Source organism: Balearica regulorum, chromosome 16 (assembly GCF_011004875.1).
Source record: "Balearica regulorum gibbericeps isolate bBalReg1 chromosome 16, bBalReg1.pri, whole genome shotgun sequence".
NCBI classification, from domain to species: domain Eukaryota; kingdom Metazoa; phylum Chordata; class Aves; order Gruiformes; family Gruidae; genus Balearica; species Balearica regulorum.
In genome coordinates this window covers 11678388-11695886 of record NC_046199.1, presented here as the reverse complement: position 1 = coordinate 11695886, position 17499 = coordinate 11678388, and the positions used below count along the sequence as shown (strand labels likewise).

The 17499-nt window shown below is 49.5% G+C and overlaps 1 protein-coding gene across 3 annotated transcripts in view; it reads right to left on the bottom strand.

Annotated features, from left to right (window-relative positions):
* Positions 1–17499, bottom strand: part of LAMA5 (laminin subunit alpha 5) — a 92513-nt gene that overhangs the window by 43500 nt on the left and 31514 nt on the right. For all 3 annotated transcript variants that reach the window (XM_075768419.1, XM_075768417.1, XM_075768418.1), the window contains exons 3-6: positions 8776–8893; positions 4735–4853; positions 4324–4494; positions 3755–3852 (exon numbers count right to left, since the gene is read on the bottom strand). In XM_075768419.1, the coding sequence (XP_075624534.1) occupies positions 3755–3852; positions 4324–4494; positions 4735–4853; positions 8776–8893 (506 nt within the window). The remainder of the gene's footprint in view (positions 1–3754; positions 3853–4323; positions 4495–4734; positions 4854–8775; positions 8894–17499) is intronic.

Sequence of the window (17499 nt, the reverse complement as noted above, 5' to 3'; positions counted from 1 at the left end):
GGGTTGAGAGGCAGGAGGTGCCGGCCCTGCTCCAGCTCCGCTGGCAGTCCTCCTCTCGCAGGCGCCATGAAACGCTCGGCCACAGTCAGCTCTTCGAGCACTCATGATGCCCCGTCCCTACCCGCGTTTGCAGGCTGGGCTGTGGCCTGCAGAGTCCAGGCATGAAACCGAGCCCCGAGAGGCTGGCTGGAGGCTACGCGGCAGAAATGAGCCCTGAAACATTCACCAGGAACTTTGTTCTCCCTGTGTTTTGCAAACCCAAGAGGGAGATGGAATGAGAGGCAAACTTTGGCCATGCCTCTGTAATGAAACCACCCACACACCTCTCACCTGGCTGACTACCACTCAGCATTTGCAAGGAAACAAAATTTTATGGTTTTTTTTTCCATGGCAGCAGCTGGAGATCAAGATTAACATCCATATAACGTATGTATGGAGAAAGATGGTCACTGAGTCAGAGAACTTATAAACCTCCCGAGCAGTGCTAATCTCCCTGGCTGGAGGACGTGGCTCCAGCCACACACTCCAGCTCTTTAATGTTCAAGATGTTTGAGAAGCACTGGTTCAGTTCCAAGAATGCAAAAAGATGGCACTCAATGAGCAAAGATGCACACTTCAGATGGAGAAGGAGCTATTTATTTAGTCTCTGCTGTCCAGAGTTAGCAACGACCTCTCAGAGAGCTCATCTGTCACGGCAGCTTTACGGCACCTTGTGCCGAGTCCACGCTGCTAATGACTTATGGACAAATGTGCATAAGCTATAATATTTACATGTTTCATTGACTGAATATATACAAGGAAGAGGAGGGAGTGGCTGTGTTCACATAGCACATATTTCCTGGTCATCCTGCCGTAAAAAATAAAGCCACAGTCTTCCCACTGGAACTGACGCTCAATAGCAGAGAGTATAAACAGTTTCCAGCAAGCAGCTGTGTCAGAGCTGAGAGCAGCACACAAGTGCTACAGCATCTGGATTTTGCCAGGACATCTGAGTAGCACAATCAAGAAAAAAAGCCCCTTCCTCTAACTGCATCTGACTACTGAGGGAAAATCACCTGCAAAAGGGACTCACAGACAGCACAAATCTACCAGCACACATGGTGCTTTCCCTTCCAAATTGGGCAAGAGCAAGCTAGCATTCAGAATCCAGCAGTGGGAAAGCATCCTTGATCTCCTCCTGCAGATCTGCTGCTGATCAGCCAGGCTGCTCTTGTCTTGCTGGTTATCTTCAGCATCAGGCACAGAAGCAGCAGCTGGACTCTCTGGTTGTCTCCTCTCTTGCTTGTGGTATCCACGATGGGGCAGTGAACTCAGGAACAGTTGCTCTTATCAGACAGATGCAGAGCACTTGCAGGGTCCTCCTGAGCTCACACCACGCACATTAACACACGATTCCTGCCCGTGCTCTCTGTCTGCAACATGCCAGGTCCCTGCTGATGCTTATCTGACTGCTCACGGGGGTTTGCCAGGAGAAAGGTTTGTGCCTGATCCTGCTGGTGTTCACCTTTAACCAAAGGAACTTTCCTTCCCTCTGATTAATTCAGCCCATTCGATCTCAAGGCAAAGACAGACAGTTGTGAAAAGTGCAAAGGACCCTTGGGGAGGCGGTACCTGCCCACACACTGTTGTCGCTTACAGACACACACTCACACGGGGACCAGACATGCTGCCAACTTAACACAGCTGGATGTGCAGCCTCTGTAACTTGGCACTCCAGAGAAACTTTCCAAAGCTGGATAAACATTATCATTTATGGCCAGGAAGTCAGCTCACAAACATGCTCCATCACGTCCTAAAGTCTTTGCCAAGATTTCTAGCTCACCTCACCTCTATCAAAGTGCTCATCCTGCCTTTCTGGGCAACAGGCACAAGGAACACAGGCATGTGCACAAGAGAGAAGTTAAAATGAGACGCAGAGACCTCCCAGACAGGCTCAGACATAACTGGGATTTTTAATAGGGCCGGGCCAATTCACATTCCTTGTCTCCCTCTATTTGCATTTCCTTGCCCTGTTGCTGTCACACGTCAACATCTGAAGGGGCAGGACACGTGCAGAGGGACACATCGCACCTACTCAGATGGGTCGCATAGATTTCTGAAGGAATGATATGTTTCTGACAGCTGGGGCCCATGACACGAAGGGACAGTGTGTCCGAGCCCCAGCTGCCCCTGCGATGCCTCTTGTCATGCAGCGTTATGGCAGGTATCACCGTGCTGGCTCCACGTACATCAGGGCAGGAGGGGTGGGATGACCGCCCAGCAGCGCCCGCTTCAGCAGGAAGGCTGGACACAGCTACTGCTGGAGTCTTGGAGAATGGCAGCATTTCACCGATTACTCATTTTCTCAACTGAAAGTATCACATTTCTGCTGACTTCTCCCTGCTCCTGGGCTTGCTAAAAGGGTACAGCAATGCCATGAGAAGTTCTATTTCCCCAGCATCTTTGTCCTGATGTATCCCAAAGGGCTTTACAGATGTTATGTGCTGACTGTACAAAGCACCCAAGTAGGAAATGTTTTCTCCTCCTGGCAAGCGTGATCTGCTCTGGGTGAAACGCAACAGCTGCTTATGAACACGTGCTGCAACATTAGAGCACAGTTTGGGGCCAAGAGCAAAGGTGCCAAATGCTTCCAAACGAGAGTGGAGGAGGGGAATTCTGGAAGGCAGTCATCAGCAAAAGTGGCATTGAACAAGGATCCCAACAAATCTCTCCTTTCTCAATTTTCCCTCCCTTCCTGGAGAGCCCTGACCCATCGATATAGCCAAGAAATGTCGTGGTGTTTCTACAGTAAAGAATCACTTTGCATCATGAAGCCCTTTTGCCCTGGTACACAGGTGTACTGTGCATCCAGTAACACCAAAATCCAAAACAAAACCAAGGAACTGTACATTCAAATAGTTATGAACTTCCCTTTGTCACAGAGTTTGGCAAACTAGGGCAGATTTGCTTACCAATACATCTTTGTTTTAATACTTAGCAGCTTTAACCTTGGCTGGGACTCACTGGAATTTTATTTTAGAGGATCCAAAAGCTCTACATGATCCTGATGAGAAAGAAATATAAGCTTCCCTTGTCCAGCTGAATCTACCCATCCCTTTCATAAAGGCAACATTCAGGCTGCAAACAGATGGCAAAGCAGCAACACTTTCATGGTTTGAAGCAGTTCTTTGGCATTTCAAGCTGCCAAGGCGGATGAGAAGAGTCCCGTGAGCCAAAATGTAACTGCTTTGCATGCCCTTGTTCCTTTGCAAACAGTATTTGTTTAGCTATACACATAACTGATCTATGGTTCTTATGAGTAGAACTGGACAGCAGAATCTATGGTTTCTTGGGAGACCATTATTTATGAGACCACTGCCCCGATTTTTAAGAAGCCACATGGGAAGCAAGAGACCTCCCTGAATAAGTTCAGAAACCAAGCCTGGGCTTTGATGAGAAACCTCCATGTTCAACAACGGTGTTGGCTTTGCACACCCACCCCCCGTTCCAGCACTCTGCTCCCATAGGGATGGCAAAGTTGTGGGCAGGGAAACCACACAACGGAGATGATCTGGGTGAAAAAAAGCCTGACAAAACGTTTAGTTTTTGCTACTTTGGCTAGGCCAGTTTCAAGTTCATTCTCAGGGTAGAGCCATGAACAACAGTGCTGGCACAATTATGAGGTCAGACACAGCACAACTCACGCTGGTATCTTTCATTCTTAGCACAACAATTCAAACACTTTTACATAGAACTGGGACTTTGAAAAACGTACCTGTAAGGGTCATTAGGGTCTTTGGCATCACAGACATCTGCGTGGCCATGGCAGACGCAGCGCCCTCCAATGCTGATATCTTTGATGCTGTAGTAGTACTGGAGAGCACAAGAAAAGTTGGCCATTAATATCTTTACGAATAAGCTTCACAACTGCCCTACTCAGGATTCAGCAGGACTTTATGCAGTAAAGTGATGTGTTGGGCTATTTCCCTTACAGTGACAAGCTGCACCTTGTAGGCTGCAACATCTGCCTACGGTAAGACCTGCCACCACTAACAGAGCCCATTAGCTACAAGCCAGGTCTCTCAGCACAGCCAGAAAGCCATGTGAGACACCAAGTGGTGTTTCCTAGTTTCGCATTGTTGGTGCTAAGCTCGGTTCTTCCCAAATCAGCCTCCAGCTCCAGTGGCGGCATCTGCTGCAGACGCCTTCAGCTTGGGAACCACAAGTGCAGAAAGAGGAAATCCCCATGGGCAACATCCAAGGATGTCTTCTCGCCAGAGGTGGCACACATAGCCCTCAAACACCTCCATCTCATTAGCAAGAGGTATCCAGGCCTGCCCTTACCCTCCTTGTCACCGTAGGGTCCCTTAAAGCTTTGCCCATCAGGTGCCCGAGCAGAGTGTTTGTCTGCAGGAAGCGCAGTCTGATGTTGGTGGCTTTTGTGAAATTCCGCAGAAGAGGAGAGTAGGAGAAGTTCATGGCTCCCGGGCGCCCATTTACCAGAGAGACAACAATCTGTGAACACAAGGAGGGAAAACAAATCTGTGTAATCCTCTGAGATGGGAGGAAATTAATCCCTCCCTCAGCCAAACCCAATCTTTACCTCCCTTCAAGACAACTGAATCAGTTCCCTGCCAGTCTCATTTGGTTTAACTGGTAGTTTAAGTGGCATCCACAAGTCAAGAGGGAACCAATTAGTAAGAGTACCTACAGAGACTGAGAAACCACAGGGGATGAAAACGTGCAACTGCTCACCTCCCCATTTTCTAAAGGCACAATACGGGAGTATTCAGTAGTGCAGATGGCATGGTCATCCTTGGTGATACGATCCACGGTTTGCAGTCCGAACTTCTCAATGCAGTCCCTCTTGGAAGCTGTTCATCCACCAGAGATGAGAGTAGTAAGAGAAGAGGAACAATTCAGAGCCTTGTATTGATTTTCCCATGCTGACCAACACAAGGGAAGGATGTATACTCTTTGTTAAGCATTTACTACATATAGATTGCTTTGTATCGTTAACTGTCATTGCTAACACACAGGTACTCCACCAAGGGAGGGAGTCACTGTAAGAGTAATAGGCATGGTCAGAAAATCCCTCAAATCACCTCACTGTAGTGAATTAATTCAGAGATGGAAGGTGAGCATGGCCATTGTACCTACTGTGACCACCCGTAGAGTAACCCATCTCAATTTTGGCATTAAGCTCTCAGCTTATCCAGCCTGAGCTCTAACCCTGGTCTGAATTTGTTGCCTTGCTGGCACTGGATTTGCTACATCGCTTGTGCTGAACTGTGGAAGGGCTGTTCGCTGCTAGAGCTCTGCTCCCGATGCAGGAGCTTGTACCATCATGTTCAAGTCGCTCTTTAAACTCTTACGTAAGTCCTGCAAAGCAAACCAGCACAAAGCCGTGCTACGGGAGCAACCACAAGCCACAGCCACTGCTGCAGCATCTCCCACCAGGCAGGGTGGACACCCAGGTGTAGGAAGAGGGCTTGTGGTATTTGGGAGAAGCAGAGTGACTGCCTGCAGGACATCATCTCCCACCTTACTCTGAATTCTGCAATCACTCATAAACCAACACTACAAAACAGAAATGCTGAAGCCACCCAGAACTGCCCCTTGGGGACAGCAAGTGAGGGCTGCTGCCACTAAGTGGCAATGCAAGGCTGGCTAAAGCCAGGGGACAGGCATGGCCAGGCAGTCACGCTGCTGGCCCTGCAACCTGCTTTGGGGATACTGCATCCCAAGAGTCTCCTTGCAGCTGCAGGAATGCCCTGGCTTCCCCGCACAGCCGTTCCTGCAAGTCCAGCGCCCTCGTCCCCAGGACGTCTGACATCCCTGTGCTGACAGAGCCAACCAAACCCCACTGAACGCGCTGGGGGAGGTTCAGGACCTGATTGTGCAGGGTGGTGAGCACCCACATCTACCCACGCAAAAACCTACACAGTGCTGCTCTCGGGCTGTTCCCCCAGGGAAGAGCTGGGGACAAAGGCTGCTGCTCCTTCCCACCTGCGCCAGGAGCTCTCAGCAGCGTGTGCCAAAGCACAAATCGCTGCAGCGCTCCTGAGGGTGTTTCCACAGAGACAAGAGGGAGTAAAAGGCAGCCAGCACGACCTGCTGCTCCTGCCAGCGCTGCTCAGCCCACACAGGGAGCTGATGGGGAAACGCTAGCCTAATTCATGGGAATAATCCTCCAAAATCTGTTGCAATGTGCCTCCAGAAGGCATGTCCCCCACGCCATGTGCTGCACTGGTAAACTAAGCCAGGCAGGAGGAATGGGAAGGGGGGAGCACAGAGAGGTTCTGCCTCCCCTGCCTTCACCTCTGCTTTGCACCCGCCCACACCTCATCTCCAGCAACGTGGCATCACTCCATGAAACACTGTTTTGGCAACAGCAGAAGCTCAGTTGCATCCACAGGAAGACGGTATGGAAACATTAACATCAGGTCTCTGGCCGCAAGCTGTGCTTCACCAGGTGCTTTTTTAAAGGCAATTTATTCTGGAGCCCCAGGCATGGAGCCTATCACCACTGGCTTGAGATGACTGATTTCCAGAGCACTGTCACAGCTGGGCATGGAGACAGGATGCTCAGCAAGATCAGTGTCTCAGGAAAACCAAAAAATTCCTCCAGTTATTGCCAATCTACGCAACAGTGTGAGTCAGAAGCTGGGCACTCTGTCTCTGAGATAAAACAAGAGTAACCCATCAGCCTTAAACCCCAGCAGTACTTTAAGGAAGCAGCAGACTGGAGAAGCCTACCCTCAGAGGAGAAAAGGACAGAGCCTTGCTCTGCGCTATGGCTGCCTTCCCCTCTGCGGTGGCACTGCCCAGCAAAGCGAGACGGAATGGGCTAATCCTGCACCCTGGTCCTGCACCACACGATGAGCTGGGGCAGGCAAGGCTCTGAGGGCCTGGATGGACAGCTGGGACTGGGCGTCTTTCATGTCCTGTCCCTATTTGAAACGCTATGTGGGGAACCCTTCACGCGGATAAAGACCACCATAAATCTCTCCCCAGCGCTCCTGTTTCTCCTTTGGTGGCCGAGGAAAGCACGGCGCCTCCCCGCCGTGATGCACGGAGGATTCGCATTGCCACGGTCCCTCCAGCCCCCCTCCCTGAGAGAGCCCATCAGCTGCACCCACAGATGCTTTCCACGACAGTCATTTCTTCCCTCCTCCCGCAAAGCTAAGCCCGAAAGCACTTTAGCAGCCTGGCTGGGGGGCACAGGGCAGCCCGGGGAACTGAACACTTCCCACAATGAGCAGAGCTCGAGGCGCAGCGCTGAGCCAGGGGGATGGTGTCACCCACGGCAAGGCTCGCTGGTGTCTCTGGAGAACGCTTACATTTCTGCAGGCTGCTTTTAACCCTCTTGCTGAACTGACCACTGTTTTTATTAGACCACCTACAGAATTCCCCACGCCAAAAATAAATCTCCGCAAAGGACTTCTTGTGCTAGCGAATCTGGCAGGTTTTGTAGCAGCCACCTCTTTATTTCCATGGGAATTTTCCACTGGGCTGTGTCACTTGCATGTCACTTCTCGAGGGGAGCGGTAACACGCACTGATGTTGCGGGAGGGAAGAGGACTCAGACATTACAGCATTGCCACCACTTGCAGGAACAAGCAAGCGCGGCACGAGCTCCCAGCTCAACCCCAGACCATACAATAACGTGACCGTAACAGGCTCCAGGAGAGGTTTCAGAGCTGGAAGGGAAATTCTCAGAGAAGACAGACAAAAGCAAAGCAGGCAATTTGACAGCAGTAATTCCCCACCAGCATACAGCAGAGGGGAAAACATCCACACTGGAGAGAAACTACCACACCAAGGCAACACAGCAGGCAACATGGCTGCAGCTCTTTCCTGCACAAGAAAAGGCCAGCAAAGCTAAAGCGTGGGCTGACCAGTCAGCCAGAAATATGAGTCTTTAGGGGCAGCCCAGGGCAAAGCCTCTGAGTGCTCCAAGGTCCTTCTTCCTTGCCAGGTTTTAAGTTCTGGCTGTAGATCTTAATTCACATCTTCTCCCAATTACTGCTGCTGCTTCTGGGAGGGGCCGGTGGTTAACAAGTTCCTCAGTATCCGGCTACCCCACAGACCCTTTGGGAGAAGAGATCTGTAGAACCAGCTGTTTCTAAAGGGTTTTAATCAGAGAATGGGGAAGTCAAATGCACAGACTGGATCTCTGCAGCCACCCTTCCCAGCCGGCTGTCCCTGATCCCACCTTGCACAGAGGCAGGACAGCGGTTCCCTGCCCTGCAGAGGCTGTATCCGATCTCTGGTACCGCTAAGTGCAAGGGGACTGTTTTCTGCCTCCAGACTTTTCTGTCACAGCAGCCACGTGGAAGTGAGCTGGACTGACTGGAGTTAGCTTCTGGAGGAGCTAAAATATGCCAGTCTGGATACAGTACAGGGCAGACAGAGAGGGGAGGGAGGGAGGAGACAATAAGACATCTCATGTTCCAGACCTAGATCAGCAATGCCCAACTATTGACACTAGTGCCAACTTCGACATCTATGTAGTTTTGGGTGAGCACCAATGACAATGTATTAAAAAATATATTTAGTCCCAGCGAGAAAAGAAGTTCTCCTGCCTTAAGGAGCACCACAACTTCACCAAGCTGCTCTGATCTAAGCTTCAACTCTTGCAGCCTTATTGGGCAGAAGAAACAGAAGACATGTACTGCATCGCAGCAACGACACAGAAACAACTCCAAACCCAGCCTCGTACTTGCACAAAGAGCTGTCTTCACTGCGGCCTCGCTACCTGGCATTGCTCTCTTGTAACACTGGCATACTTACAGGCAAAATACTGCCAGGGCTCGTAGGTAAGGCCAAAGTCAGTAGATCGCTCCAGCACCCAGAGGTCAGGACGAGGGGAATTGGCAAATTTGATCAGGACATATGCCACGTGGAAGAGCTGAAAGAAAGGAACACAGAGTTAGTTGGCTGCTCGAGGCATCATGAAAATCAGGGAGAGCTTAGTGGGATCCAAGCTGAATAAATGAGCTGGCACTCTGCAGATCCTGCTGCTCACAAGCAGCCTGCGGAGCAAAATCCTCCGTATCTAAAAGGATCGCGATACGACATGGCTGCTGGAGAGAGCCAGATTAGGGAGCTCAGCTCCCACTGGTCTGAATGCAAACAAAACACAGACTTTGTGGCTACAGGCTGTACTGGGCAGGTTATGCTGAGCGACACCTTAGACTTAGCCTTGACCTGAGCAGGCAGCACTCTAAACCAGCTATGAAGCCGTTCTGGGGTAACAGATAACACCCTGGACTGCCAGCCTAGAAACATCCGACTGCACCTTGCACGCAATATCACAAAATACTTTTTTGGGTTGTTTTGGGGTTGTTTTTTTTTTTAAAAGCTCTCTACATGACAGCCCTGCTTCACCCGTGTGACCGGCGTTTTGAGCCCCAGCACAGCTCCTCTTCCCCAGGTGCCGCAGGGAGGGGAGAGCAGGAGACCCACTTGGCTTCAGCACAGCCCTAACGCTGGGCTGCTCCCATTTGTCTGGACACTGACGTGTGCACACACACCCTTGCCAAGAATAAACTAAACGTACTCTTTTAAAGAGCTAAAATGTCAGTGCTAGAGAGAAACAAAAGCCCCAGCAGAATTTCCCTTCCCCGGCTGGCACGGACTCACTCCAAGAATCCCCACTCCATCATCCTGTCACAAAGTGATATTTAAAGGCAAATAAAGTTCTCTTATCAGAGAAAATTCCTAACGTCAAAAACAACCCAAAAGGGAGTTTAGTGCTTGAAAAGCAGAGATTTATAGCTCAGGAGTCCCTCCTCATACAAAGCTGGTTCTGTACAAGCATATATCCCCCAAAAACTAACAGGTACCCAGAGGGACACTTCTACAGGGGGGGAAAAGGATGGCTCTGTGCCTGTCTTGGCCCGCCTGCCCCAGCCATAACCAACTTCAGGAGGGCCAGAACACCAGCCTGCACCTCAGCCCTGCCCCAGCCACACATGTCGTTGAGCCAGAGGGGGAGTATTAATAATAACATGCCTCCAAAACAGTCCTGACAATCAAGGCTAGTGGCACCTGAACTTATACCTGGGTGGAGGCTAAGGGGGATCGAGAGAGATGCTCAAGGTGAACTAGATCCAGCTGGAAATGTGCGGGATACTGATGCAGAGCAGGTCAGAGGCCGTTCTCCAGCTGTGAACGGGCAGGAGAGTGGGATTTGTTACCACTCTCAGGGTTTGCACTGGTAAGGACTGGTGCCATCCAGAATGAAGAAATCAAAGTGGTCACCCAACGTGGTTCCCCACTGCCAAAAGATTTGCAAGCCCAAGCAAGGAGGAAACAGGCATCCTTTTCAAGCTGCTAAAAACTGAGGAAAAACAGACCTAAATGCTGCCTTAATTCCCCTCTGTACCCTATGGTTGTCAAGGCATATGAGACTAAGCTTTTCTGAAGGAGCAGCATTTTCTGCCTGTTTACCCTCTCAGCGGAGCTGTTATTTGTTAGTGAAGCCCAAGAGGCAGCTCAGGCAGCTGCTTTCTCTGCAGGACCAGTTCTCACAGCTTAACATCTGCCTCTTGGCACAGGAACATGGCTGAGTACCAGCCAGTGAAGTTACACCTTCCCTCCACTGTAAATCCTCCTTCGGCTTTATTCTACAGGGAATAAATAAATGTTCCTGCTGGAATCTTGCACAGCCTTTAGCTGGACACAATTAACTGTGGCTCCAGTGTACCTGGATGTGTTCTGGTCTCAGGCACCGGGAGAGGCTCTGCTCCAAACGAACAGCAACCACAAACATAGTTAGAAATGCGAGGCATATCCTTATCTTCTGCATTTATCTTTTTTCAAAGCCAGCTATGAGTTTATAGTCAGTAAATCCCATGGAGTTTCTGGGGGGTCCTCCTCACTGTCCAGCTTCATGCTGGAAAGAAATGTTCCTAATTAAATGTCCTCGAGTCCAAACTCCTTGCATGCTTCCAGCTCTCAGAAGTCCCCTGCCTCTGGAGAGTGTGGGTCATGATCCAGTCAAATCAGTGCATGGTGAGAGTCTATTTTTGCACAAACACCGAAACTTCATGCAAAACCAAGCCTAGCTCAATGCTTTACAAAGTGAAAACAACAGCCAAAAAAAGAACTAGGGCTGCTGGTTGCAAGCCCTGGTGTAAGTGCTCCTGGGACAGGGGAGTGGCAGGGCTGGGCAGCGTGCAGGCTCATGACCCCCAAGCTTCCCTCTCTAGCTGGACGAAGATGGTGTAGCTTGTTTCAGTATGATTTAAGTCATGGGAGATGGGGGTTTGTGCACGTACACACACGTACACACAGTGGGCACTGGGGAGAACTGTGTCCATGCTTGCTGGGAGCTCTCTGAAAGGCCAGTCCCATCCTCACTGGCAGAGTTAAATATCCAAGAACAGGGTTAGCACACTAACTTTTTATCTTTTATTGCTGCTTTTCACAGGAAAGAACAAAAACCTCTGGGTTCTTGCTGGATATTGCTGGATCAGCCATAGCATCTCAGCTGAAGCCCAGTTCAGATATTCCTGTCCTGCTCCCACTCTAAAAGCCAAAGATGATTCCTCTGCTCCATACCCAAACCCATCACCAGTGCTGCTGCACGCTATTAGACTGCTACCAAATTTTATTCCAGTTGTGACCACAATTTTGGGACACAAAGAAACCAGCCAATATTGCACACCCACTCCCCTCCAGCACGTAAGGGCTAGGGTCGCTCCTACATGGAACACAGAAAATATTCAGGAGTCTGTGACCACAATGAACCCAAACCTGGAACAGCACCTGCATCCTGGTATTCAGAGGGATTTTTGTCAAATCTGGTGAGTCCCCTGCCCCTCCATGCAACATCCTTATTTTGCAGAATATCACAGCCTGCCGGAAAAAATAAAGGCAGATTGCCTGCTTCAAGTGCATATGCTGAGAAAACTCAGAGATACAAAGGCAGAGCAATAGCTCTAAAAATAGAGCTGGCAGAAAAGCCAGACTTTTCATTCCATGTTTAGTTCCAGTACAGTTCTGCCCAACCAATATTGCAAGAGAAATGGTTGAGGTTTTTTCCAAAGCCTTTATTTAGCCCTTATTATCAGTCAGATGAATAAAACCCTCTATGCTCCCAGCCTCTTGGGCAATTTTTTCCCCTTCTCCATGGAAGAAGGAGGTGAAGCACCAGATTTGATGCACACACTTGTCTCCAGGCAGGCAGATCCTTTGCTCTCACCACCTCTGAAAGCATGCCAGGTACAACTCAACCTTCAACCATCACCTGGGATTTCATGAAATGAGTTTTCAGCCAGAAAATTCTGAGAGGAGTATTTGAATTAGGAACCATCTTACTTTGAAAATAACATAATCCTTACATCTAGCTGTTGTTGCTGTTAGTGGTTCTGAAGCACCTTTCCTTAGTAACAATCACTTGTGGCTGCCGCAGTGTCTGCAAGGATGGAGCAAGTCCCAGAGCCAGGAGAAGAAGATGGAGATGAGGGCATTTCCTCCATCTCCCACCCACTCCATCCCTTCGCATGTTTGCATGATAGGCAGCTTTATCCAGGACCAAAATCCCATGAAAATATAATTCTGATTACTGCCCAGTGTGACAGTGCAAAGATTTGAAGAGTAAAACCAGGATCCAGAGAGGCAAGAGAAACTCAGCTGCTTTTGGAGCAGCACATTCTCTGTCCATCTGACCATCTATCCTCCTGCGTAAGCAGCACACGATAGCAGACTTGCATTTTTCTCCTCTATTCCCTCCCTCGAGACACTGATTTCAGTTTTCCAGCTCTGGTAGGCGCATGTGGAAAGAAGACATCAAGCTGGACCCAGCCACATCCTGTGTTTCCTTGGTGAGGGATTTTTGAAGTCTCGCTGATGCTCCTCAGAGGTGCAACAAAGCCATACAGTAACATTTAATAAGCAAAGTAAGTCTTCACATTGTTGTAATATCGGCAACTACGTTTTGAGAACCAGCAGGAGAGGCCCTTTTTTGGTCGTCCAACAAAAAGGTATGAGCAGGCTATGTTGGCTGGGAGCTGTGTGCAGCTCTACTCCCAGCCCCCGAGTGCGCAGGAGTAGTTTATATAGTAAACTACTCTCTAATTTTATGTAGGACAGATTTATTACCTTTGGCATTGACTTATTAAAATAGCACCATGTAAAAACAAAGCAGTTCATCTCTTCCTAACCACTGCTAAATATCCCTGTGGAGCGCGCGCGTGGATAGCGTTACCAGCACTGCCGTATTCCTGCTTGGGATTTCCCAGAAGGATCGGATGGACCAGGCAAGCAGGTGCAGCTCAGCGGCACAGCGCATGGGCAATAAATCCCACTCTATAGGGGCACACGAGGCCTCCTGGATACGCGCAACACGGCCGGGAGCGGTGGCCAGCCCAAAGGGCTTCAGCACACGCACGGTGGGCAGCTGCAGCAGATTGCACCCCGGTCTGGGTCACTGCACAGCAGCTCCAGACAGCCACAAAACCTAGACTGAAGCAGGGAAAGCAGGAAAAAAACCCAGAGGCACTATTTCAGAACTACTGCGGAAAGTGTGTTTGCTTGTTTTTTGGTGGGGTTTTTTTTGGGTTGTTTTTTTCTTTTTTTAATATTTCCCCAGAGCTTTCAAAAGTGATTGATGCTTTTGCTTCCTGCCAAGCCCATCCATCCCCCAGGCACTGCCTCGGTCAAACACTGCAGCCACAAGCCCACCTGGCAGACGTGGCAGAGGCCAAAGCCTGGATGGTCCAGGAAAAAGCAGCTCTCTGGGAGCACAGGTCACCTCTGCCCGCAGCCTGGGCACCAGCGTTCAGGCAAGCAGCTGCCCAGCTACCCTGGGCACAGCGAGCACTTGTCAGGCTTGGAAACACTCGACAGCGCTGGCACCGCATCTGCTCTTCCCAGCAGTGGCAGAAGCTAAAGCTAATAAGCAATCAAGCCTCTCCGTGCACCTTTTATCCCTGCAAACAACTATATGGAAGATGAAAAAGCCCTGGAAAGCCAAAGAGCTTCTGACTTGCTTTGAATTTCTCTAGGTCAGTGATCTGCCCCTTTTGCATCTTTTGCCTGTAATCATTTATTCTATTGAAGCAATGGATTTACTCATTAACAGCCTCACTGTGCCCCTGCTGAGCTTCAGCTGTCCTACAAACAGATTTCTTTCTTCTTAGCCCATACATCGGAATCCTTTATTGAAATCTCTCACATTTAGCTGCTGGTAGGTACGTGCCTATCTTATTTCCAATCACACAAGAACTATTTCAACCCTTCTAGGCAGAAAAAAAAAGGTGCTTCCCCTCCAAGTAGGCATGGCTTTTTATCCATTCATTTTTTATAAAATACTCAAGTCCCTGACACCAACCTCCCCTCCCCAAAAAGCACAAAAGTAAGTTTGAAAGATGGGCATGTACCGAAACACACACTTTGCCCCCATTTCCCTTTTTTGCTGACAGCACCTCCTGCCTCATTCTCGTATGTCTCTATGTCAAGTCCTCACTCCTAAACCCGACATTTTTCCAAATTATTCATGCAAAATTACAGGGTTCTGAATAAGGTGGTCTCCTACACGTGAATCCCAAGATTTTGCTGGCCAACTTTTAGAAACAAACACTCATCCTCTTTCACTGTCTGCAGAGGCCGTTGCAACTCATCACACCCATGCTCAGAAACCCTTCAGGGTGCCCCACACCTCTCAGAGAGCAACCAGAGCTGCCTGCCCCAGTAGAGAGGTTAGCTTTTATCTTCCCTCCAGAAAGTCTGGGACAAGGCAGAAGCCTGGGAGCAGCAGTGCCCCGGCTGCCCTGAGTCCGCGGCTGCCCCAGGAGGTGACAGCCAGCCCCTGCCTGGCCCAGGACACGCGCCAAAGAGGCAGAGCCCTGTGCAGACCCAAGCCCAAAATACCTGGAGGAGAGGACAAAGCTGCAAAGCTGGAGTTATTCAAACATTTCTGCAGGGCTGGGGAGAGAGGCGAGCACTGAGACTCAGGGAAAGGGAAGGGACTGAGTTTTGCACCATCCATTTTCAAATTTTTCCCTCAAAACTCAAGAGTTTTATTGAGAGATCAAGGAACACGCTCCCCTGGAAACCACAGATTCAGAACTACCAGCCAGTGTGAAACCTGCTCAGTGTCATAACAAACAGCAACTCAATGTTTTACGATGTTATTTTCTAAACTGCGCCTGTTCCCTTTCTTAGCGGCTTGCCTTAGGTGAACAGCTGAGAGAGCATTTTCCACAAAGGATTTTTTCTTTAAACACCACTTTGTAGGATTTGGCTTGTTCACTAATTTCACACACAACACTGCTTTACCTTCACAGCATCCTCCTGTGCGAGTTGTCCCTCCCCAGCCAGCGCCACACACGCCTCCTGCCTAAAATCCTGGGGAGACCCGATCTGCGTCACTTGGTGCAAGCCAGGACAGAGCGGTGCCATCACTCAAGCCCGCACAGTGCTGAATTGAAGATCTGGATATCCAAGTTTTGGAAATGACTACCAACAGGACAGCAGCAAGAGCCTGATACGTAGCAGGTTCAGCTGGCTGACACAAAGGAGAGAGGCACGGGTAGGACACGGGGTTTGGGGAGCATCCCGTTAAATCCATGCCTGCCTGGAGCTGCAAACAGCAAGTGCCGTGTAGCTACACGTGCAGCGTTCAGGGGGTGCTAACACACCCACCTGTACACGCTCAAACACAAGCTGGTGCTTAAACCCCAGCAAGTGGGATCCCTTCTGAATTCAAAAAAATCAGCCTCTTCTGTGTTTGCCCAACAGCCGCTCACGTGTCGCTTACTGGAGCCAGACGTGCCCACGGTGGGCGTAGGTAACTGGAGGTGTCACAGCAGAGCGAAAGGCGGTCAGGACAGAAGGGGGTGGCTGGAATTCCTCAGGATAAGGCTTCAGTCACTTATAGATAAGGACTTCGCCCACACTAGGCTTTCTCTGTGCATTAGGAGATATCCTGCACTTGGCTGAGACAGCCTTTGCACTTTCTAGGTTGCTGGGAGAAAGTAACTCCTTAGAGACAAAACTTAAATATTTGTCTTTTAGCCCAAACTTGAACTAGCACACCCTCAGGGAAGGGCTAAGTGAGCTCTCCTGCCACCACAGTCATCTACAGCATAATGAATCGCTAGCAGGATTAGTGGCAGTTCATACGGGGGTCTTCCAAAAGGGCTGTGTTCCTCCCAGTAAAATACGGCATTACTTGAAAAGAGAGGTAAGGAAGAAAGTGGCTCAAAGAAGAAAGCTGGAAAGTGAACATCAGTCTCTGGGCTCATGAAGGCAGAAGGCACACCAACAGACAGGCAGGTTTCGATAGCCGCAGCTGGGAAATAACGTGTGCTTGTGCAGCGCTATCTGACGTGCAGAAGCAAAGAAGCCAAACTGCCTGCAAGCAGCGTTATGTAGATCGGTGGGCAATGAGCAGATGCCCCTGAAGGACTTAGTATTGTAGGGGAATTTAACTGGAAGTCACTCAAATTCAGACAGCTAGATAAATCCAGCCACCTGCATGATAATGGCTTTGAGCAGAAAAAAAATACCACATTGCTCTTGGGGCTGATTTTCAAAGGCCCTTGGTCCATTGCCTTAATTCTCCTCCCTTGAACTAACAGCACTTTGCGACTATTTTAGCAAAATGAAAACTATACCAGCAAAAAAACTCTAGTAATCCCAAAACATACAGAAAAATGTGCTTTTCTATAAATAGAAAAATCAGGGAGTTCCTGCTTGCTAATACTAACTGGTGTGCTTGCATCTTAAATCTGAAACTGCTATGAAAAAGCATGACTTGAGGGATGTAATCTGACAGCAGTTATTTGAGACAAGAAGCAGCAGTCTCTTCAGGGAGCTGTCAGTTCACACATAAGCAGAGTGGGCTTTTTTTTTTTTGGTAACTAATAGGAAAGAACCGACACAGTTTTTAATGCCAGCTAGACTTCAAGAGGCTAATGGGGAAAAAAAAAAAAAATCTCCTTGGAATGCCCCACCCAACCACGGCAAGCTGTAGACAACGAGCACACCTCTGGCCTGGAAGGACGTGGCTGGTCCCCATGCCCAGGATGAAGGGCTCAGCGCCTCACAGTGAGCTCCAGCATAGCACTGCTCTGCAATTAAACCTTTTAAGTCTGCTTCACTCTGCATCCGTCTGGGTCATTCTCCAATGCTCCTGTTCACATAGGCAATCTCCCTCAAGAGCGGCTCATCCCAATGCTGCCTTTGCTCTGGGAACAATTTTACACTGATTTATCAAGAACATCAACTGGTTGCTTTGTGAAGGAAGACTGGAACAAACAGACAATAAACACGTACGAAGGAGAGGACGGCACAGTATGCTGCCACAACCTCTCCCCACATGGCTAAAAAACCCCCATCTATTGATTACTTCTTGCCGTGCAGAGGGGAGAAGGTCCAACTTTGGAGAAAAGCCTGTCCCTCTTCTTCCCCACTGACTGACCGTCTGTGCACATCAAGCACGAGCAGAGCTGGGAGGAGAGCCCAGGCCCTACCTACTGCCAAGCTGTGCCAGCAGCCATAGAT